This window comes from Chanodichthys erythropterus, chromosome 22, assembly GCF_024489055.1.
Source record: "Chanodichthys erythropterus isolate Z2021 chromosome 22, ASM2448905v1, whole genome shotgun sequence".
Lineage (NCBI taxonomy): Eukaryota > Metazoa > Chordata > Actinopteri > Cypriniformes > Xenocyprididae > Chanodichthys > Chanodichthys erythropterus.
In genome coordinates this window covers 33,888,793-33,913,399 of record NC_090242.1, presented here as the reverse complement: position 1 = coordinate 33,913,399, position 24,607 = coordinate 33,888,793, and the positions used below count along the sequence as shown (strand labels likewise).

At 37.7% G+C, this 24,607-nt stretch overlaps 1 protein-coding gene across 2 annotated transcripts; it reads right to left on the bottom strand.

The window, feature by feature from the left end:
* Positions 1-18,959: 18,959 nt before the first annotated feature.
* On the bottom strand, positions 18,960-21,993 carry LOC137013164 (probable DNA double-strand break repair Rad50 ATPase). Of its 2 annotated transcripts, none has more exons than XM_067376797.1 (4): positions 21,879-21,993; positions 20,419-21,657; positions 19,403-19,498; positions 18,960-19,299 (listed from the first exon to the last, which is right to left on the bottom strand). In XM_067376797.1, exons 1-4 carry the CDS (start codon positions 21,901-21,903, stop codon positions 19,295-19,297), a joined length of 1,365 nt encoding a protein of 454 aa, XP_067232898.1. In that variant the 5' UTR covers positions 21,904-21,993; the 3' UTR covers positions 18,960-19,294. The 2 variants fall into 2 exon arrangements, with proteins under 2 accessions (XP_067232898.1, XP_067232897.1); XM_067376796.1 differs by having other exon boundaries at positions 18,960-19,246.
* Between the last annotated feature and the right edge of the window lie 2,614 nt (positions 21,994-24,607).

Below are 24,607 nucleotides of genomic sequence, written 5' to 3'. Positions count from 1 at the left end.
GACGTCTGCAATCGGAGAGAATAGCGGGAGACGCTTGGTAAGTGAGTGGGATGAATACAAATCACGAACACCTGTGTCTCGTTCTAGTGTTTGGCGCGGAGACAGGATAAGACGCCGTGAGAAGCAGGCGTGTGTGAGGGAGATGGGAACTGCTGACTGAGGCACAGCGCTTTACCCAGAGTGAAGCCCTTGTGGATTGTGACTACCGAATCTGGAGTGAAGCCCTTTGTGGATTGTTTATGTTGCTGTTGTTGTGCGTTGCACAGTCTTTCTGTTGAACTTTGTTCTCAATAAAAGCTCAGTCAGCAGTTGTTCGTCGACCCAGTCCTCTTCCTTCCCCCACACGAACTTTAACTGTACTACAACAAGTAATCAGTCACTATGATAAGATAAGAACAACAACAAAAAAGACAAGCAATAGGACAAATAAATACAATATAAAGATACAAATGAAATAAAGAGTGCTGAGTTTTAGGTAGGTCTACCAAACAGAAGCAAGAAATACAACAGAAACTGAATAAAGAAATCAAATTTAAAATAAAACACTGTATACACTCTTAAAAGTAATTCAGGTGACTTGTTAACACAACTTAAATAAATGCATAGATGCAAGTTAAAAATTATATTTTAATTAAACCTTTAAAGTTGCAAACATTATTTTGTAGAGTTCTGTTGACATAATAATGTTGATCATTACATACAACTTAAAATTGTGTCTCAAAAAAATTTAAACTCAAATTTCTGCATGAATTGATTTTTTTTTTTATTACGTTGTAGAAACTGAAAATGAAATCGTCTTGATAACTTCAGAAATTACGCAGTGGATTTCAAGTTCCCAGCATGCTTTGCATAGGACTGAACAAGGTAAATGTTGAAATTAAGTGTTATTTTATTTATTTATTTATTTATTTTAGTGAAAGTAAAGATCTGTTAGTCTTTAATGCTTGCTGTTATGTTTGACATTTAAAAGAGTTTTTGTAATGTTGATGTTTTTGTGGTTACCATTGTGTGTCTGTCATTAATCACTCACCCATGCCGTTCCACACCCTTAAGACCTTTGTTCATCTTCAGAACACAAATTAAGATATTTTTGATAAAATTCGATGGCTCAGTGAGGCCTGCATAGCCAGCAATATAATTAATACTTTTAGATGCCCAGAAAGTTGGACATATTTAAAACAGTTCATGTGACTACGGTGGTTCAACCTTAATGTTATGAAGCGACGAGAATACTTTTTGTGGGCCGAAAAACAAAATAGCAACTTTATTCAACAATATCTAGTGATGGGCGATTTCAAAACACTGCTTCATGATGCTTCGAAGCTTTACGAATCTTTTGTTTTGAAGTAGTGGTTCGGAGCGTGTATCAAATTGCCAAAGTCACATGATTTCAGTAAATGAGGCTTTGTTATGCCATAAGTGTTTTGAAACGTTACAAAATTTCAATGGTTCACATGACTTTGGCAGTTTGATACACGCTCCGAACCACTGATTTGAAATTTGAAACTGTTCATTATATTGCTGGCAATGCAGGCCTCACTGAGCCATTGTATTTTATCAAAAATATCCTAATTTGTGTTCAAAAGATGAACGAAGGTCTTACGAGTTTGGAACAACATGAGGGTGAGTAATAACAGAATTTTCATTAAGTTGACAACATTAAGTTGTCACTCTGCAAACAAACTAACTCTTTTTTTAAATGTCATAAATTGTACATGACAGACTAGGATTATTTTTATGTGTTGTGTGTGTGTGTGTGTGTGTGTGTATATATTTGTTATGAATTATAAAAAATAATATTTATAATCAATAAGTCTTATAATATAATAATTATCTGTCTGCCAAGCTCTGTTAAACATAATAACAGATTATCCCATTTAAAAATCAATACCATACATACCATATTGCTTTCAGGGGAGGTCTGGGGTAACAGTAATTGATCGATTGTTACTCTGGGCAAAGAATATACACTAACAGGAAGCGAAAGTCAATAGGACATTCCATTGCAACACCAGCGCCCAGCAGCAGCCCTGCGTTTCCACCATTTTGTGGTGAAAGCGAGTCAGCAGTCCTCTAGTTTTTATGAAAATATCAGCTGCTTTGTTAAAAAAAAAAAAGTACATTAAAGCTGAAATCCAACCTGAATGATGACAACACAGAATAAAATACTATCACTAGTGATCATCAAATCCTTTTTACAGTTTATTTTACAGATTTTATGTTTCAGTCTTACACTTTATTCACAAAACCTTTGCTCTCTAGAAACCCAGTCAGTTTGGATTAAAATTCGTTGAAGTTCAAGTATTAGCATTATAAACACTGAATTAATACAACATATGAAATTAAATTAAAAACATGCATCAGAAAAATTGGGAATGTTGGACAATAAATAAATGAATATAACAGCTTGATTTTGCAGTGTTGTCTAATGTCCGTTAAAGCAAAAGTGTCCAAAAGTAGTTAAACTGTGTCAGAAAAAAATTATCTAATGTCAGATAACACTGAAGCAAAACATGGTCAGGTTAAAGTGTCTGAATAATTTTTGGTTCCAAATTTGTATCACATTCACTGGTAGTTCACTGTATTTAGAATTTTTGGGTATAATATGTCACAGTTTACTTTATTTTGCTATCCTCACTTACATAAATTAACTATAGTGTCCTGCACACACTAGTAAAAAATATATAAAAAATGTCTGAAAATTTTTTTGCTTTTACTGTATTTGTACTGTACTGTTGACTTGTGTACTTACACTATCCCAAATGTTTCCAAGAATGTTTAAATCCAGAGAAATAAGCAATTTTAATCAGGACACAGGCTGCAACAAGTGTCTCATAGAAGCCGCCAAGCAAATGCAGAGTAGCATCATAGCAACTTTCAACACACAAATGTATCTAATTTGATAAACAGCGCTGCTTTACACATATGCTAGACCAAAAAAAGCAGAAGCAGCGACATAATTAAAGTTCCGCTGCTCTCGAGGCGTGTCACTTTCATCTCTCATTAGCAATGGCTCCTGCGGCCTCGTTCAGCTCCCACAAGACTCGCCCTGCTCTGCAGCTTCATACTACAGTAGCATTAATAATCTCATCCATGAACATGATTTCTGCCCGAGTCCCATCCTGATTCTTTTCCACTGGCTGTAAATGTGAAGACAACACATCCCATGATTCCACAAAATCAGGGATACGCGACTGAATAAGCGACCTCTAGCGGTGAAAATGTACATATTGTGGATCAAATATTCGCATATCTCTGTGATCGCCCAGATGAAAGTTAGTTTTAAAGTAACCATAATTGTATCCTAATTTAGATGGTGTTTGGTAATTAAGGGCCTACTTTGCATCAGCAACACTGACTCAGTGGCAAACAAGTAATTTATAAGAGGACAACTGATGGCACCTGTATTCATAGCAACTAGTTTCTAACTAAATAATCAATTGATTGTTAATCATAAATATAGGGGGCTACTGCTCAGTATAATAGTTTTCAAGAACATTATGTAAATTGGTAAACTATTTAGCCTAGGCTACCAAAACAAACACCAAAACTTAACATCTGTTCTGAACTCAACAAGTCTGGGCAAACTAGGTAAGCAGCAATCAGAGGCCGCATTTTATGATGTCACCATGTAGACTTCCTACAAAGTATTTTACAGTGTCTTAAAACTACAAAAATACAACAATACAATCCCTGTATAAAACAATACAACATTTACTGTAGGAGCCATACAATTTACTGGTGACTTAATTTAAAAAAACTGGTCCATCGCGCTTCTGATTTGGCAGTGAAATTTGCAGATTTTGGGTGTGTAAGATGTGAAGGATTCTATGGTCCAATTAGTATTTTCACCCCATAATGGCGGCCGCGCTACCGGAGCGCCATCTAGTGGCTGTTACCCAAAAAGTATCGCCTCTTGGGTTCTATACTCTTTGCTCAGGGTCTTTGTCCTTCAGCAGCACGGACTTGGCTATCACCGGTATGCTCAGAAAGTCCACAGTTCGCTATATTCATCATTAGTTGCTGGACCGACCCTCTGATAACTTTTTCCACAGATACAGCTCCATTAAAGGTGCTCTAAGCGATGTCAGGCATTTTTAGAGCACCTTTAACTACCTCTTCATGCATAGCCTACTGCTGTCTGTGAGTGTGTTCAGTGCGCATGCTCAGGGCAGGATTGAGCGCGAACGTTAGATTACTGCAGGGTGTGGCCAACCAGTGCAAGAGTTTAATTGCCCAAACTAAAAAAATATCCCCCAAAAATCGCTAGTTTTATTTCAATAAATTGTCGAAAAACATTAATCAAAATTGCAGAAACAAAAATTTGGCGATAAAATCCCTAAATTGGCAACACTGCAGTTTTAGAAACTTCTTCAGATTCTGTCAAATGTTCAAATTCTGTTGTTTTTTTTTTCTCCTCCTTCTTCTTCATTTTACCATATTCCTCACTTGGCATGATTTAACTGTTCTGAAACACTCCAATTATTTTTGTGAAAGTGTTTTGCCTATATTAATTATCATTGTGTACGTTTTTAAAATAATTTGTCAGTGATGATATCTGACATTGCATCTGGTAAATGAACAAATGTAGCGCTAGCGTGGCTAAATTTCATAACGCTACCAAAATGAAAGAAGTAATAGGCTATATCAAAACAACAATTGCATCATAATATGAATTACTTAGTTCATAAACTGCATAATTATGTTAGCTATGTCAAACATTTAAATTAAAAAATATATGACTTACACTTTCTGTTCCCCCCATTTTCTTCTGGAAGTTGTTTCCGCCAAATCTGTAACAAAATATATAAATATGAATTTATTCCTGTCTGCGCACAGCTTCCCTGTCAAACAAATATATTTATTGAATAAAACAAAATATCAGGGTGGGAGATGAGACTTTGTCGAGGTCCGATGCCCTCCCTCCGCGTCTCCGCGTCTCGCGCAGCAGTGCAGCACACATCAGCAGCAGACACACAAACAGACAGCTGCCCCTCCCTACTATGGCAAGCCGTTTTGACTTTTATTCATTCTCAGGATATGAATTCTTGATATGAGGAATTAAATTTCCGATAGTAACAATGCTAATTCTTGATATCAACAATTCTATTTTCACTATTTAAAATGCTAATTTTTATATGATGAATTACATTTCCACCAGTAAAAACGTGATATCTGTAATTGTATTTTCATTAGTGAAATGTCACCATAGGCTGCCATTCAAATTCAGTTATCAAGAATTGATTTCTTACTAGTTGAAATTCTAATTTCACATGTCAGAAATACAATTCTTACATGTAAAAATCATAATTTTTTATATCATTAATTACTTTGTTACTAGTGCAAATATCTATTCTTGATATCAACTATTGAATTGTAACAATGTTCATTTTAGATATCAATAATTTGATTGTCATGTTGGAAATCTCAGAAGCAAAGACCAGGAGACTTGGATGTATCTTCATCAGATTCTTTATTGAGAACACGTGCTGTCGGTAGCTGCAGTCATCAAGTCTAACTAAGGCAGTGTACATTGAAGTTTATATACATTTTAGAGGGCAGTGCTTAGGAATAGAGACAAAGCATCAGGGAGACGACCTTCAACAAAGCATGGAAATTAAGTATTCAGGCATAGGAACCTGCCCCAGACTCTAGAGTGTCACAAGTCCTAATGCAATCAGCATAACTATTCGAAGAATGGCACTGGGGCTCCAAGAGCCATTAACGACAAAAGGTGAGAATCTCAGTAATCTGACTCATTTAATACAATAAAGAGAACAGGAACTTAAAGAACTTTTGCTGGAAACTTTGCTAAACAGAATCATTCATCTGATGTTGTCATCTTTAAATGCTAAATGCAACGTACAAATAGGGCTGGGGGATATATCGCATGCAATTGTCACGCACATTTTGTCAGTAAAACTGATTATGCTAAATGCGATATATCCCCCAGCCCTACGTACGAACAATTGAATTTGAATGGCAGCCTATGGTGACATTTTACTATAGTGAAAATACAATTACAGATATCAAGAATTATAGTTTTTACTTGTGGAATGTAATTCCTGATATCAAGAATTGAATTGTTGATATCAAGAATTAACATTGTTATTAGTGGAAATGTAATTCCTGATATAAAAATTGAACTGTTGATATCAAGAATTCATATCCTGAGAATGAATAAAAGTCCAAACGGTTTGCCATACCCAGCTCCTATCCTATGTGTTTTTCTTAGCTTGTGTGCTGGTGATTGGTGATGAACAAAATACTAGCTTCCAGTGCCTTGACTTCACAGCTAATTAGCCAAAAGACAAATATAGTTAACTTGTGTCTTGCTAACATGCATGACTTATAAGCTACTAGCTAATGTAATAAGTTAGCTAAAGTTTAGCTAAAAAATCATGAACTTGAATACAGTAAAAATTTGTCTAACATCATCTCAATTGACAAATTGAGGTTAACTAATTAAAATGCTCTAATTTCCATACATTTGACAAGGCACTGCAAGGACAAAATTGGCATGGACAAGGACCCTGAAAAATTCAAATCATATCTTTCAGCTTGCAGTTGCATTTGAATAATTAATGATTCTGCAATGCTTCTCAAGGGACTAAGAATAGCATGGTATATTGATCCATTTTATATACCTTATTTTTTAAATCAGTCTCATATTGCATTCTATAATGACTTTTTAAGAATTGTAATTAAAGCCACAGAACCAGCGGCACTGTGGTGTTGTATCGAAATCTGTAACACCCAACCTACACGAAACACTAACACTAAACTTCCTTTTGTTTTGTGTCCAAACCATAATGACTGTTTACCGATAAAACAACAACAGTGAATTCACCAACTGTTCTTGAGCTTTAAGAGCTTCAAAACATTGTTTCTTATAATAAATAGCCTACAGAAACATAAAATACCCCAGGTGAAAAAATACTATAGTAATAGTGTTTTTGAACCATACTATAGTAAATTGTAGTATACTGTATATATTATAGTATTTACAACACTTTGTTAATGAATGCTACAGCATACTCTAGTATTAACTAAAGTGAACTGATAAACTGTAATAGCCTACTGTAGTATACTTTAGTTTTTACTACAGTAAACTGTGTATATTGTAGTATAATATACCCTATAGTTGTAGAAAACGTAGTACAGTATTGGGTAAAGTAATTTGTTTACATTACTATAGTTGTTATATTACCACAGCAACTATAGAATTACCACATTAAATTAATTCAAGTACTTTACTATATTATTGTCATGATCACCTGTGAGAGTGCCCTTCAGCCATTAGAGGGCACTCCGTCCCGGACTGTCATTTCCACCTGTCTCATGGACTACATTCCCCATACACACTTCCCGGACTAATTACCACTCATCATTACACCCAGCTGTTGTGTATTTGGTCATTAGTGTCTGTGTATTTAGTCTGAGTTGTTTCTGTCTGTTCTTGTGGTTCATTGTTGAATGTCACCCTCCTGTTTGGTTCTCCGGTTTTCCTGTTTCCTGTTTCCTGTTTCCTGTTTCCTGTTTCCTGTTTCCTGTTTCCTGTTTCTTGTTTTATGTTTGGACTGTTGTTTATGGATTCTGACCCCTGCCTGTATCTTGGACTACGTTTTTGGAATTGCCCTTATTAAATTATTGCTGCTATTGGATCTACCTTCTGTCTTTCTTCGTACCGTGACAATTATGGTTCAAAAACACTAATTACTATAGTATTTTTTTCACCTACTGTAGTAAGTTATTTACTTACCTATGCTTGATTGTAAAATCAAGCATACTGTGAAGAAAAATGAACAAGAAACTAAAATAATAGTAGCTAACACTTAACTCTTGTTTAATATGATGTAAAAGTTGTCATGGATGTCTTATATGAACACACACTGTTTCATACTGTTTTTTTTTTTTAATCTTTTTTGTACTGTATAGTTACAGTGAACTATTAAGGTTCATTGTAATATTTGTACAGTCATAAAACACTTTAAATCATGAGAATATTTTAGAGAAGGTTTCATATTTTACAATGATGTGTGCAGGATCACAATATGATTAATCATCAAGGATTTTAAAAGATGTCATCTGCTGCTACTGACCTTCATTTTGTGTTCTATCTCCTCTAAAACACATTGTTTAATAAATATATATTTAATAATATATATATTTAATATTTATATTTATATATTAATATTTAATATATTTAATAAATAAATAATTATAATAAATAAATAAATAAAAAAATTATATTGTAACTGTGACCAACAAACTTGTTGATGCCAGAAGTAGGAAATACATATACAGATAAACAATATATAAAACTTTCTACAAAAAAATAATGTGATGTTTATTTTATTCAAAGGCTTGCATTTTATAGAATTGTAGGTTACTTTGTGTACCACACATTCTACAAGCACAACAAACTTCCCACATTCTGAGAAAAAATATCTACAAAAGCAATCACTGGGCCAGTACTCTTTCAAAAAGGTCATCTTTGTACCTTATTTACCCCTCAAGGATCCTTTGCTTCGGCAATTGGCCCACTACTTGACCGGCCTACAGGGAAAAGCACAGTGCTCCCAATGGCCAGAGGGGGTTCATCATTTGTATTGGCAGTAAAATGACCCAGCAGCTCAGTTACAGAAAAACTACTCAGCAACGGGTATAAATATTAAAGTGCCCCTATTATGGAATATGGTTCGGCCAAATGAATCGTTGATCGAATTGTTTGGGAGTTGTTGAGCAAATAACGTTAAAATCAATGCATATCATAAGACAATTTAAGTGTTTTTTGACCTTGCATGCTTGTAAACCTGTTGTTGGGGACTCCTAAAACAAAAATAGGAACCGTCAGTAAAGCCGGTTCCCTGATTACCGCTAAATCGCCATCACCTGCTTTCAAATGGAGCGGCATTTAATAGACAGAGCCGTAGTTCACTGACAAGCCTCGCAATATCACATTCAATATCGACGGCGATTCATATCGAAATTGAACACGATATTGCGTGGCTTTTCAGTGTACTACGGCTCTGTCTATTAAATGCCGCTCCATTTGAAAGCAGGTGATGGCGATTTAGCGGTGATCCTCCTGTTTCCACACCTGCACTCACTTCCCTCGTCTTCTCCCCATCATCACGGATCACCTGCACCTGGACTCTCTCATCTGCACTGCCTTTATAATGGACTCACTCCCTTCACTCCCTGTCCGTTCTTAGTGTTACCTTATGTTGCTATTATCGTTACCTGTTTATGTTAAGTTATGTGTTGATGTGTTTATGTAGTTTATCTCCTTCTTTGTTATTAAAAACCATCATTGTGGATCTCTGTGTACGCCTCATCTCTCCAACACACCAGCACCGTAACTATATATATATATATATATATTGTGACGAGCAGGGCGGGCGAGAGCCGTGAGGGAACGGCGCGAGGCCGGTGACGCGAGTGATAATGAGCGTCACCTGCGAGGCGTGCCGGCCTCGAGTCTCTCACGGAGGAGCTCCGGAGGCATAAAAGGAGGAGCGACATCAGTGAAGGACGAGAGAGGACCAGGCCTGGACTTTATTTTATGTTTTATTATGTTTGTGTGGCCGGCAGACGTCCGCGAGGGTCTGCCGGCATTACTTTCGTTTTGTTTGTTTATTTTATATTAAAGTTTTGTTGAATGTTCGCCGGTTCCCGCCTCCTTCTTCCCATATCTACTAACCGTGTTACATTGGTGCCGAAACCCGGGAGGAAGGAGGGACATGCTGTCGGAGAGCCCTCGCTGCTGAGGGGGATCGCGGTGCTGCGGAGTTCGGGCAGCGCGGAAGTGAAGACCGCGAAAGGCTGCCCGAGGCGGTGGTGCTGGAGCCTTGTGAAAGGTGGGACGGAGACCCGGATGCCGTGCTCCTGGGACGAGGTGGGGTGGCTGCCGTCCTGGACCTGGAGGGAGCGGAGGAGTCGCCGCCGTCTGCCGTGGGCCGGAGCCTGCTGCCGTCCGCCATGAAGGGGAGGAGCAGGGGACGGGGGACTCGCTGCCGGCTGCCCTCAGTCGGAGGAGCCATCGCCGGCCGCCAGGAGGCGGTCGAGGATCGGGCCGTCCACCGAGCGTCCAGTGCCACCGCATGGCACCGCGAAGAAGAGCCTCTTGGCAGGCTGAGGACCGAGCGGCAGTGTGTCTGGGAGCCGGACCCAGCATTTTTTTTTTCTTTCTTTTTTCCTCTCTCCCCTCTCTCGTCCTGTCGCTCCCCTTGCTTCCGTCTCCTTTCTCTCGTCTCGTCTGTCCTTACCCCCAGGTGCTGCGGCCGCCGAGACAGGCCCCGGGGGGGAGTAAAGCGCAGTCTCGGAGGTACCCCCCGGCCTGCGAGGGGCGTTGGGGGTATGTGACGAGCAGGGCGGGCGAGAGCCGTGAGGGAACGGCGCGAGGCCGGTGACGCGAGTGATAATGAGCGTCACCTGCGAGGCGTGCCGGCCTCGAGTCTCTCACGGAGGAGCTCCGGAGGCATAAAAGGAGGAGCGACATCAGTGAAGGACGAGAGAGGACCAGGCCTGGACTTTATTTTATGTTTTATTATGTTTGTGTGGCCGGCAGACGTCCGCTAGGGTCTGCCGGCATTACTTTCGTTTTGTTCTATGTTTATTTTGAATTAAAAGTTACGTTGAATGTTCGCCGGTTCCCGCCTCCTTCTTCCCACATTTACGAACTGTGTTACATATATATATATATATATATATATATATATATATATATATAATTTTTTCAGATTGTGGGCAAGACATATGTTTGGGTAGGCTCAGCTCACCCCTGCCCATGCTGGCCCCACTTGTACTGAGAGAGTTTGATAGGCATTGAATTAACACGCATATACTGTATAACTTACACTGTGTATATCTGGTTAAAACACTATAAACAGAATCAGGCTGCTGTTCGAGATTCTGGTCTGCGTCAACAGGCAAGAACATTTAATTTCACTTTCACTTTAGAAGAGGCTTTTCTTTCTGGTAATGTTCTTGTATTTAAGTTTTCTATTTGTGTTGGACCTTATAAGAAAAAAGACCATTTTAGTGCCAATATCTTAAAGGGGGATCTAATGCTATTTTATACAATCTTACTTATTGACACTGTTGGATTCTCTTGCTAAACATGGTCAAAGTTTTAAAAAAAATCAAACAAACTGTCACGTATGGCACAGAGACAAGAAGGTAGATCCAAATGCAGCTTTAATGGGTAAACAGGCAAGGGTCAAACTCCACAAAAACAGTCCATACAAAAACAAGGGAAAACAAATAGAGAAGCCAGTGACCGCAAATGAAACCTCAATAACAAGAGCAGAAAAAAACAGAGTATAAATCAAACACAAAACAGCTGAATGCAATGAGTCCGGGAAGTGGTTTATGGGAAACTTGCTATGATTGAGGTGTTGGCGATGCCATAGATTTTTGGCTGTTGTCCAGTTGAGCGTTGGAAACAATTCATGCTATATGAAGTCCACTGTAGTTCCTGAAGTAATGCATGCTCCCTTTGTGATCTGGTGGATGCAGGCTACAGCCAATAGTCAATGTTTAGCTACACATAACATTGAGTGGAACATCTTGCTAGACTGAAGCTGACAAAATTAGAGCACATGGAATAGTAAAGGGCTGAACAGGAAAGGGAAGGGCTGAACAGTGCTTTGCTGTCACTGCCGCTTAATTGTATGTTGAATCAATGTTTCAATGTTTCAATATTTTCATTGAATCTAAGTGAGCTATGCTTCTGATTGTAATTTTGGCTGCCCCAGTAATGGATCATACCATTGGCAATACATGTGCAGCTTGTAAACCGGCTCATTCAGAGGCATGCATTTATTGCATGGACGGAGCAAGAAATTAGAGAAAATATTATTTAGTATTATAGTATTCTATATTGTGATAGGCTATGTCAATTAGTATTGCATTATAAATATACTCAATCTTATAAAAAACCCAAGATGGCTTGAAAAACACATACATTGTCACAATCGTGCAAGATAAAAACATGCAACATAAAAAAATTAAACCGTGGGCATGATTTACTCCTTCGGTCCCTCGATTTACTAAAACATGCGCACAATCTACTATTTTTAAGCATGGCTCCAAATCAGTTCTAGACAGTAGAGAGGAGAATGGTCCGACTCGTGAGACCAGAATCAATGTCAGACAGACAGGATGGTCAGGTGAGGGGCAAACAGGACCAACAGGGAAATCTCAACTCATGATCAGAATCAGGCAGTCGTCCATGCCAAGAAAGCAGTCTAGAGGGGCGTACGGTAACCCAGGGAAATCCAACCTCCAGCACCAGTAACAGTCCAAATGGTCAGCAGCAACAGAATAGTCTTCGACAAGTGGGTTCTGGAGAGGAAACAACACAACACAACTGCAACACAAACTGGGAAATGAATGAGATTATGAAATTATATGATCTTCTGTCATCATAAGCATCAATCAAAATGTGAATCAATACCATCATTCCTTATCTCTAATTCTTGGCTGTTGTGTTGCACAGAGCTCACTGCTCCAGCCCTCATTGCACTTTTATCCAGTATTCCTTCGCCCTTTTGTCCAGTTCCTCCACTCTTTTATCCAGTTCCTCCACTCTTTTATCCAGTTCCTCCACTCTTTTATCCAGTTCCTGCTCCCTTTTGTCCTGTTCTGCTTTTCTTGACTGTATGATGTGACATTAAGATTGTATTTTTACAAGCTTTTTTAAAATTTGGCTTCTCATGGATATAACGTCACTTTGTAGGCCAACTGGCAGTTAGCATCTCACTGATTCCCTCAATAAAAACCCAATAGGATTCTCCTGTTGGCTTTTGGATTATCGCAAAAAAATAAGCTCTGTGAGTTTATACTTATGCTGGGTACACACCACAAGATAATCAGGCTGATTTTGGGTCGATTTCTCCCCTTCCGACAATCCTAGGTAATGTCCCGATTATCTTGATGGTTCTACAGATTATCTTATCAGATTTTCCTGTGGTGTGAGGTGTGTTAAGAGTGACTGAATCCACTCGAAAGAACATCGGAGTCGTCCTGATTGCAAATCGTAAATATTCAACATGTTAAATATTTACGATCAGAAATCCTGATGTGTGGGGGAACCCCGAGGACAAACGCACACATGCTCTGGAGATTGTGACTTGAAATGAATCAATATCCAATCAGAAAGCGAGCTGACAGAAGACTGAAGCATAACAAACACAGTTATGGCGCAGCACAAAGTTAAATGGTTTAGGACAGCAGAGATGGAGGATCAGCTTGTCAACATACCAAAGTCATTCCAAACACTACCATCGCAATTTCTTCCTGCCTATCGTCCGCCGTGTTTATTCTGAAGTCTCTGGAGATTTTGCAAGATTTCCCGTGTTCACAGTCGGTACTCTGGTTGAAAATCTTTTGGTGTGTGGTGTGCTGTCTTTGTCACATCATGGCACAGCAAACACTATAGGAGCAAAATGGTTAAATCTAGGATTTGTTTGGTCCTCATGATTGTGGTCTCTCACATTTTTAAAATCTAAGATTTTAAAAATCTTTTAGTGTGTACCCAGCATTACACGTTTTGTCAATCAAGAACACAACTTTTAAGACTTTTGAAGCCTAAATGCAGTCACCAGATGCAAAAAGCTAAAGGTAGGCTAACTACACCACGGTACCATGATTTCAACTTCACCACCACTAAGCCTCTGCCAACTCTTTTATACTGCATCTAAAAACATTTTACCAATAAAGTTTAAACTATAATTGTTTGTAAGAGCGCAATAAGCAAAACTAAAGGCTATAAAAGCGGACTGAGGTTACCTATTCAGCGTGATGACGTTTAATGTCCCCGAATGCCTCTGTAGTCCCATTTAGCCACTTGTTAGCTACTGTCTTCTTCAAGACATGTAACAGCTTAAAAAAAATCTCATTGAATAAAATGTGAAAGTATCTTGAGTTTGTGTTAACCACAGACCTTATTTCAGCCATTTAACTAAAACCCCATTAAAAAAACCCATTGACCTTGGGACGATGGAACCAGAAGTGCTAAAATGCTTACTTGCTTCCGGGTTTTGGCCTACAAAAGTGCATCATAGTTCCACTACTCTATTGTGAAAAGCATGCTTTTATCCACTGTAAATGAAGAGTGAATTCAGCATATACATTTTGTCCATTCACAGGAACACTGTGAACACAGACACAGTGTTAAGTTTCAGGAGTGACAACTGATATGAGTTCCAGTGGCAAGCGGTTTTAATCGGGTATTCTGGGTTGCACGTCATGTCGCATTCTCTCTAGATTGTGTTAGTTTACTCAGTTGCTTACTTATGACACATAGCAACACAGCCAAAAGTATGCTAATATGTTGAACCTTTTACAGTATTTCACAATTGCTAAAACACATTTCTTGAAACCATCACTCATTTTCTCAAAACATTAAACACAAATCCAATCTTCAAACTAATTTCACAAAACTTCTGACTCTTATGGCAAAATCAAACAAAGCTTTCAGTTCATACACACATTAAGCAAACTATAAACACATACAGATCATTTATTAAACACTACATTAAAAAAATGGAAAACACAACATCCAGAACATAAGGTTACAGGGGGAAAAAAGTATATTGTAACACAGTAAACACATTTTGCTACATAAAATGTATAGAAATCACAAGTAATGTGAATTTAAAGTACACTGTATGTACTGCAAGTACAGTATTATATTCAATATTATACAGTATTGAATGTCTGTATATACAGTACTTACATACTGCAAACATACAGCAGTCTAAATGCAAATGACTAAAAGGTCAAAGAAAACTCTTAGGCTACGTTCACACTGCAGGCTGAAACGACCCAATTCCGATTTTTTTTGCCCCATGCGACCTGTATCTGATCTTTTCATGACAGTCTGAACGACACAGATCCGATCTTTTCAAATGTGACCCAGGCCACTTGGGTATGTGGTCCTGAATCCGATACGTATCCGATCTTTTGAAATGCGACCTCCGTCTGAACGGCCAGGCCACATGTATCCGACCCGTACGTCATTGATACGCTACAAATGTCATAATTATGCGTTGAAGTAGGCGGGAACGAGAAGATAAACAACAACCATGGCGGACGATGCTGCTGTGACCAGTCAATGGAAGGGAAGCGAGGTCACAGATTTAATTAATATTTGGGGTGACAGCTCTATTCAGGCCAAACTCGAGGGCTCTTATCGGAACCGGGCGGTTTACGATAACATTTCCAGCGGAATGGCCGAGCGTGGTTACAGACGATCCTGGCTCCAATGTCAGCGAAAAATAAAAAGCCTCCGATCCAAATACAAGGAGGTTAAAGACTGGAACAAACGAAGTGGCCGTCTACTTCCGCAAACAACGAGTGACGTCGTTGACCGTTGCGTACTCTTCTGCGCATGCGGGTCACTTCTGGGTCATTTCACGTTCACACAGGAGATCACAAAAGGTCGCATTTAATTGAAAATGTGAACGGCCTTGCAAAAAAATCTAATTTTTTAAAAAAATCGGAATTGAGCATTAAGCCCTGCAGTGTGAACGTAGCCTAAATGAAAAGAATGATACAGTACACACACACACACACACACACACACACACAAAAAAAACAATATAGTGTCATTGTTCAGCTGAAGTCAGTTCAGTGTTGATTCACTTACATTGTAAAGACCATCAATTATTATGTAAATTACTGTAATTATTTTCCTCTGTAAAGCAGTTCTGCAGAAAACAGTGATGTCATCATCTAGGCTAGCTTAGTACAGTTCTCATCCTATAATGTCAGAACTGTCAGATCAATAATATTCTTGAATATTATTGAATATTGTTGAGGACATTTTCCACATCACAGGCAATGTCATCTCTCGCCAGGCAAAGGGAAAAACCTGTGCCAGATCCAGCCTTGACAGCCTTGTCTCCACACCCCTTGCTCTTTCTCTTATCATCCTCTTACACATACTCTTCCTCCTCTACTTTTCAGATTGTTTCCATCTATTGTTGGTATCATCACTCAGCACCTGTGTCAACTGTGCACTCTGAACTGACCTATATTTTATACAGTTGATTTGATCACATCATTAGAAATAAGTGTGAATAATTTTGAGTCATTGTGTTTAAAGGATGACAACTGTGTTGTAGTTGTGTTTTACTTTTGCCACATGTATTTACCATTTTGCAACACAGTGCAAAATGTGTTTTAGTGAGTAAGAATGTGTTTAGAGTTTTGCAAAAAGAGTGGATGAGATTTGCAAAATAGTGTCTTAACTACCTGAACTTGTTTAAGGTTTTGCCTACAAAGTGACTGATTCAACAAATGGGTTTTGGCCACTGAGCATTGGGTTCAGAGAATGGGGTTTAGTGTTTTAGCAATTGTAAAATACTGTATTGAGAGTAGCCTACATTTAGGTACCTGTTGAGATATGCCTTCACAAGCAACTGTAAGAGCTTTTGTGATGTTTGAGTCGACGGAGGCGGGACATGCGAAAGGTGCGTTTGCAAAATATGCTGTATTTTTATATTCCGCTAGGTGGCACTAGTGTTACAAAAACAACATACTTCCCCTTTAAACATATAAGTTTAGGACACAGATCTAAATCAAACACGACAAATAAGAAACACCATGGCGCCAATTGTATGCCAGAAGTACTTTTTAAATTAATCATTTAAAATAAGTATAAGTATATATTATTAGCAGCATATAAAACAACATTTATATGAATTGAAAACATGCTTTTATTTGATTAATATGGTATGATTAATGTAATTCATAACTGAATATGACGAGACAAGAAACATTTAGCATTTTTGACATATTAGACATAATAAATAAGTAGGCTATAATAATTCTTAAAAAAAAATAAGTTGAAATTATGCAAACTGATGACTTTAACAAATGCAGAGACTATCAATTTACATCCTCTGATAGTTGCAGTAGGACTAAGTTCTAAAAAAAAAAAAAACCTATGGAGAAAATGAAATACTATGAAAATAGTTTTACACAAATAATGATTTTTAACTCCAACTGTTGTGGTCTGTAAGTCGTATAATGCATGTCAATGGGAACTCCATCTATAAGGGTCAAAAAAACATGCACAGACAAATCCAAATTAAACCCTGTGGCTCGTGACGACACATTGATGTCCTAAGACATGAAACGATCGGTTTGTGCAAAAAAACGAACAGTATTTATATCCGCAGGGTTTTTATAGCAGTATTTATAGCCGCAGGATTTAATTTGGATTTGTCTGTGCATGTTTTTTGATAATTATTATTATTAAGAGTGTAATAATATTTCCTAACACTGCAGTCATCAATGATCATTAAGCGCAGCTTTACTTCAAGCAACAAAAAACAACCTGTTTAACACGAAATACTATTATTCTCATTTGTTTCACTAGCCTATATGTACGACCCCAAGAGAAATAATGGAATAAATTAAGACAGTTATACGTTATCGGCATATTAAGTTAAATTCGTCACTGAGAGAATTCGCTAATGCAGAATCAGGCAGCTCCGTCACTTTTTACTTTCACTTTACTGACCGAGGTTGAGACTTTTTCACCGGCATAACTCTTGCGCAAAGTTTGCACGTTGCTTCTTGTGTTATATTCATTGCTTACTGCACCTTTAAATTAAAATGAACCCTTGAAATAAGGACAAAGCTATGACATACCCTGCGTTCCATTCGGAAGGGCTCATCCCTATATGCCCTAATCCCTTCAAAGGGTTTACCCTCCGGAATGAGAGCTTCAAAGGGATGAAGGGTGTAGCGGTCCAAAAAACTTTTTTTGAACACACTTCTGTGTCATCTTAACAAGACAATCAAGGAAGAGTAGATTGTGCAAGTGTTAGTTTAGACTAAACGTTAGTTTATTTATTTATTTTTAGTTTATCGCACCATATTGTATATGTATTTGAAACATTTGAATGGACTGATAAAAGGAGCTGTAAAGTTTTTTTTGTTGAAGTACAATGTCATTTTGACCATAATAAACGTACCAAATCTAACTCATATAAATATTACAGTAGTATAGAAAAATACTATACATACATTTATAGGTAAAATCAAACTCCTAACCTCCTGTACCCATTCTGCGACGACAAACAACTTCCCTGTGCAAAGGATCATGGGGGCTCGAAGTGTCCATCAGTTGTACCCTTCGAAATCCTTCATTCCAAAGGGCCCTTTGAAGTGGCCAGTTTTGAGCACTTCAGTTTGGAACAGCCCATCAATACGGTGGCCATGATCATTTTCACTCTGAAGTGTCCTTCGGAGGGCGATATATTCTGTTTGGAATGCACTGTTTTTTACTGTATAGCCTATATGTTCAGTTCTAGAAAAATTTTGTGTTAAATTTTTACAGATTTATTGTAGGTCTATTTGCCATTATCAGTAGGCTACATTTACTTTACTGCATGATAATTAGCCAAAATTATTCAAAATTATCTCATGCATTCCGGGGGGTAAAATACATGTTTTTGGCTGGGCTGTCCTGGTAAAATTTGCATTCCTGGGGCTAAACATCATGTTATTTGGGGTTGATTCATGAAAAACATGAAAAACAACCCGCGGCAACAGTGTAAAAGAAGCTCAATTCTGTGGGAAAACCATGGACTTGTCAACACTGGAACTGGAGCTTCTAACAGGAGCTGCAGTGACGCAATGACTTTATCAATATGTGATTGGCTCTTTTACTTAGAAGGCAGGACTTATTCTGCCATATTCCACACTGCAGTTTCTCCTATTCATAACTAATAGGAGTGAACCGTCTTTCTATAGTCTTTGCTAAAGCACAACACACAAGTGGCTTCTTGAAAAGAAAATGTTTATTATTATAATGGAGCATCAAATGTCTACAGGAAAAGAACATGCTCAAAATAAAAAATAAAACCAAACTAACGTAGATGCTAATTCTTACCTAGAAAATAAAATAGAAATGAACAACACAATCTTATCTCCCTCACTGCTCATACACGGGATAAAAAGCAAAAAAAAGCATATACTATATCCCTCACTATACTATGGAAATACTAGGAAATACAGCTGTCTGTTATCATCACATTCTAGAGATTATTTCAGGAGATACACAACAGTAAATAGCTTCAGATTTTAATACAATTCAGTCACTATCATCTGAGTCAGGCGAAGAGAGATCCAGAAAATTGCTCCTCGGAAACTTCTTTTCCTCTGTAAATGTGGAATATATTGAAATATAGTAGCAACCAGAGGAAAAGGATGGAGAAATGGTCTGGAAAACAGAAACACGTCCACTCCGTTGTCATGGATAAAGTACATGTTATCCTGTCATGAGAACATTTAAATAATAATTACTGTTTAGGATATAACAGTAAAGAGAAAAAAAAAATCATAATTTCACATCACCACAACTTATAATAATACTTACTGTTGGGTGGATCTTGTATGATGTTCTGTGAATCTGTTGGTCTGCTTTCCACCTCACATTCTTTTCCACTCAGAGATTTGACTTTGTTTTCAGAAACTAGATAAAAACACAATCACATCTTGAGCTGACATACAGAATTCACAGGTCACCTGGTATACGTAAAAGTCGATCATTTTTTAAAGATGGCGTGGTACATTTGCACAGAAGATGAGACAGAGTTCTGTATTAAACTCATGAAAGACAAAAGAATTATGGAAATACCGGATTCTAAACAACAATGAAATGCCACAATTTATTAAGACCTTGACGCAGATAGGATGGAGAAATACCCAGAAACACCTCTGCTCCCAAGTATGAAGGGCTTTCCTAGCCATTAATGCTTGGATAACATGCCTACATTTCCTTTGATTAAAAATAATGGCTGCAGTGGCTGTTATATATTAAAAATACTAATATCCAGTGTCATGCTTTTTGGAAAGACTTATCATGAGAGGATAAAATTATGTTTTAGTCGCAACATTAGTTAATAGAAATATTATCGTTCGTTTCGCAATAGTTTTTTATCAACATCGAAAAATCTTTAATATAATTTGTACAAATCTGTAGGCCTAATGGAAACTCGGCTAATGGTTTAATTAAAACTCATACCTTATCAATGTGGAATGAAAAATGGTAATACCAGAATTTAATCAGTACTTAAAATGTAGTTATGGGAAAACTTTGAATCAATTTTACCGCTGACAACACATGCTGGTCAAAACATATGCACAGCCCAAACATATTCACAAACCAATTGAAAATGTTATTATAAAAGTTTGTAATATCATTAAATGCATGTAAATGTGAAGGGCTTGTATAATTTGTCTCATTTTGACGTTTGCTGAAATCACATGACTTGATAAGGAGCTTAAAACATTCGATTCGAAACAAAAGATGAGTAAAGGTTTTGAAGCTTCATGATGCAGTGTTTCAAAAGCATCATTCTCTACCAGATAACAGATGCTGAAAATACTTACCACTAGGGGGAGTAACTGCTGTTGAGATATGAATGCCATGCTCTGATCCAGTGACTATCTGCAGCAGTTCCTCCTCTCTTCTATCCAAAGTTCTCGGTATGTCATACTCTTCTTGTACTTCTTCTTTCTCTGTGAGCAGAAATTCTTCTCTTGGATTCTTTTCTCTCTTTTTCTCATTGTCTTTGAGTTGCTCCAGTTCTCTTTGAAGCTTCTCATTGTCAGACTTCAGCTGACTTTCTCTTTCATTGGAGGCGATCAGTTCCGCATTGACCTGTCTCTTATGATCCCTAAGGTCAAACAACTCTTCTTTTAGTTCATATTTTTTCTCTTTGAGAGCATCAATCTGTTGACTTAACTGATTCTCTCTGCTTATGGAAGCATCCAAGTCTTTCCTTAACTGATTCTCTCTGAATCTATGAGCATCTAGTTCTTCCCTTAACTGATCCAGTTCTTCACGCAGATCTTGTAATTCTCTCACATTTTCAGAATTCTGTTTTTCCATTTCTGTCATTTTAGTTCTTAGATTTTCCTCTGCTGTTTTCATTTCTGCCAAATCTCCTCTCAGTATATTCTCCCTCTCCTCATATTTAGCATCAAATTCCTTCTTAAAATAGGTTTCTGCTTTGTACAGCAATTCAAGATCTTTTGTAAAAAAGTTAGCTTTTCCTTGTTTCATCGCAGTAGCATCTTGGAATAGCTTTAGGACATTGTCCTCGTTGTCCTTTAAAATGTGGTACCTTTCGCTGCACTTTCTGACACAACGGTTCCTGCCTATATCTCTGTCACTGTATCCATGCATAAATAACACCATACTGTAGTCTAACACCTCCTGCCCAAATACTTCACTGAGGGCTCGTAGGAGATAATGCTCTTTACCAGAGTTACGCACATCTCCAAGCACTAACAGAAATGCATGAGGTCCAGGAAACACCATTGAGTAAGAAAACTCCATGTCACTTTTCATAGATCTGACACTTTTGCTGAAGAAGAGGTAAGTTTTCAAGTTTTCCAGCCAATAAGTGGGTGTTTTTACTACAGAGACATGTCGTCCGCTGACACAAGCCTCTCTAAACTCACATTTCCCACCACTTTTAATGGTTTCCACTTTCTTGTCATCTGTTGACCTAAGAATGGTATCACAAGCTTCATTTATCAGAACCTCATCGCTTCCAAGCAAAATGAATCTAAGTCTTTTAATGGAGTCTGTGGGTTGTTTTGCTTCATCTGACAATGTTTCATCTGTTGCAAAGAGAATGAAACCAGGTAAGGTTTTAATGCATTTGTGGTCTAAGGATAGCTGTAATCTAAAATCTGCATCAGTGGTGTAATCCCTGATGCTCCAATAGAACGATATACAATAACTAGTTTTCAGAGACTCAAAAATCTAAATAAAATGTAATCTTCATTTTACCTTGTCAGAAAATATGCATATATGTGCAAAGTCAAAACGAAAGTGTTACCTCTCTTTTGTAGTCTCTGTGCCATGTTGAATATGAAAAAGATTTGGATACAGTTTTGAAAAGCAAGATAATTTTAGTTAAATAAAAAACTGAAAGAGCAAGATGAACACTGTTCGATCCAGTAGCTATTCAAAAAAATTAATAAAATCAAACCACCACTACAGACTGAAACAACACTTGAGCACAGGATGTGGTTTGGTTCAAGTGTACAGAAATCAAACCCAGAAGAAGCAGGAAGTATTATTGTGTGGCATCAAGAAGCTTCATTTATTTATTACATTTAATTGTGTATTATTTTTCTGTTGTTGTTTAATATTACATGATGTGCTGTGTTCTTTGCAAGTAAGTTAGAGATAGATGAATGTCTCCATCTCAAGGTTTTTAATGTCACATAATGATGGTATGAAGCAAAAGAATTTTCCATTGCTTTTGCTATCTTTATTGCTTGATACAATGAGTGTTCTGTTTCTTCAAAAACAAAAAACAAACAACAACACCACTGGTCTTAGACAGGCTGGAAGCGATCAGTTGAATGTGGAATGTATCTATCCAAGTTGATGCTTGTTCCCTTATTACAATGATAATCTGAAATGATTTTTTTTTTTTTTTTTTGAAGTTGTAAAGGTCACTGTAGTATGCTAGTATGAATTCTGGAAATGTTGGGAAGTTTTTAAATTTGAATAAAATGAAAAATAAAAGATAATAAAAAATAAAAGCCAATATTTTTGTCACAAAAGAACATAGATAACATAACAAATGTTTAAACTGAGAAATATTACACTTTTATCCACTAAATGAGCTCATTTCAAATTTGATGCCTGCTAAAGGTCTCAAAAAAAGTTGGCTGAAAAAGCAAAACATTTTGAAAAGATTCAGCTGGGAGAACATCTAGCAACTAATTAAGTTAATTGATATCAGGTCTGTAACATGGTTAGCTATAATAGGGATGTCTTAGAGAGGCAGAGTCTCACAGAAGTTAAGATGGGCAGAGCTGTGAAAGAGTGCATAAAAAGATTGTGGAATACTTTAAAACAATGTTCCTCAATGTCAAATTGCAAAAGATTCAGAGAAACTGGAGAAATCTCTGTGAGGAAGGGACAAGGCCGAAGACCTTTATTTGATGCCTGTGGTCTTCAGGCCCTCAGACGACACTGCATCACTCATCGGCATGACTGTGTCAATGACATTACTAAATGAGCCCAGGAATTCTTCCATAAACCACTGTCGGCAAACACAATCCGCCGTGCCATCTGCAGATGCCAACTAAAGCTCCATCATGCAGAAAGGAAGCCATATGTGAACATGGTCCAGAAGTGACGTCGTGTCCTGTGGGCCAAGGCTCATTTAAAATGGACTGTTTCAAAGTGGAAAAGTGTTCTATGGTCAGACGAGCCCAAATTTGACATTCTTGTTGGAAATTACGGACGCCGTGTCCTCCGGGATAAAGAGGAGGGAGACCTTCCAGTGTGTTATCAGCATTTAGTTCAAAAGCCAGCATCTCTGATGGTATGGGGGTGCATAAATGCATAAGGCCTTGTGTATTTCAGCAGGACAATGCAAGACCACATACTGCAGCTATTACAACAGCATGGCTTCGTCGTAGAAGAGTCCGGGTGCTGAATTAGCCTGCAGTCCAGATATTTCACCTATAGAGAAAAATATATCAAAGATGATAATGAACTCTTCAGCAGCTGGAAACCTATATCAGGCAAGAATGGGACCAAATTCCAACACCAAAACTCCAGAAACTCATAACCTCGATGCCCAGACATCTTTACACTGTTTTGAAAAGAAGAGGAGATGCTACACTATGGTAAACATGCCCCCGTCTCAAATGTTTTGAGACCTGTAGCAGGCATCAAATTTGAAATGAGCTCATATTGTGCATAAAATTGTACAATTTCTTAGTTTAAACATTTTGTTATGTTATCTGTGCTCTATTGTGAATAAAATATTGGCTCATGTGATTTGAAAATCTTTTAGTTTTCATTTTATTCAGATTTAAAAATCGTCCCAACATTTCCAGAATTTGGGTTGTATAGGAAAACACTTAAGGTTTTTGGCTATAATGAAGAAAAAACAACAACTACACAAATATTAATGTTTAAACACACACACACACACACACACACACACACACACACACACACACACACACACACACACACATATAAACAGATTTACAATAAAACAACAACAACAAAATATTGCAATATTACAATCAAACTGTGTAAATTATCAGCTTAGCTCAAGATCTTTCAAATATTTGTTTTTGAGACAGTATATATTGTTCTTTAATCTCCACATATTGAATTGGTGTTATCATACATGCAGCAACACAAACAGTGCACGAGTCTATAAGTACATTGTGGCGACCGGTGACACAAGTGACCACGAGCATCACCTGGGAGGCGCACCAGCCTTGAGTCTCTCACGGAGGAGCTCCGGGAGCATAAAAGGAGGAGCGACGACCATGAAGGACGAGAGAGGACCAGGCCTGGATATTATTTTATGTTTTATTATGTTTGTGTGGCCGGCAGATGTCCGCGAGGGTCTGCCAGCATTACTTTCGTTTTGTTCTTTGTTTATTTTGGAATTAAAGTTTTGTTGAACGTTCGCCGGTTCCCGCCTCCTTCTTCCCGTATATACGAACTGTGTTACATACATAAAAAATATTATTGTTCTACAAATATTAATGCATACTTGTGCATTACTAGTGTCAAATCAAA

Coding starts and splice junctions, on each gene's coding strand:
- LOC137013164 (XM_067376796.1), bottom strand. CDS start 21,903: ATGGCACAGAGACTACAAAAGAGAG. Junction 21,658..21,878: donor ACAGAGACTACAAAAGAGAG/GTAACACTTTCG, acceptor TCTTTGCAACAG/ATGAAACATTGTCAGATGAA. Junction 19,247..19,402: donor CATACAAGATCCACCCAACA/GTAAGTATTATT, acceptor TCTGTTTTCCAG/ACCATTTCTCCATCCTTTTC.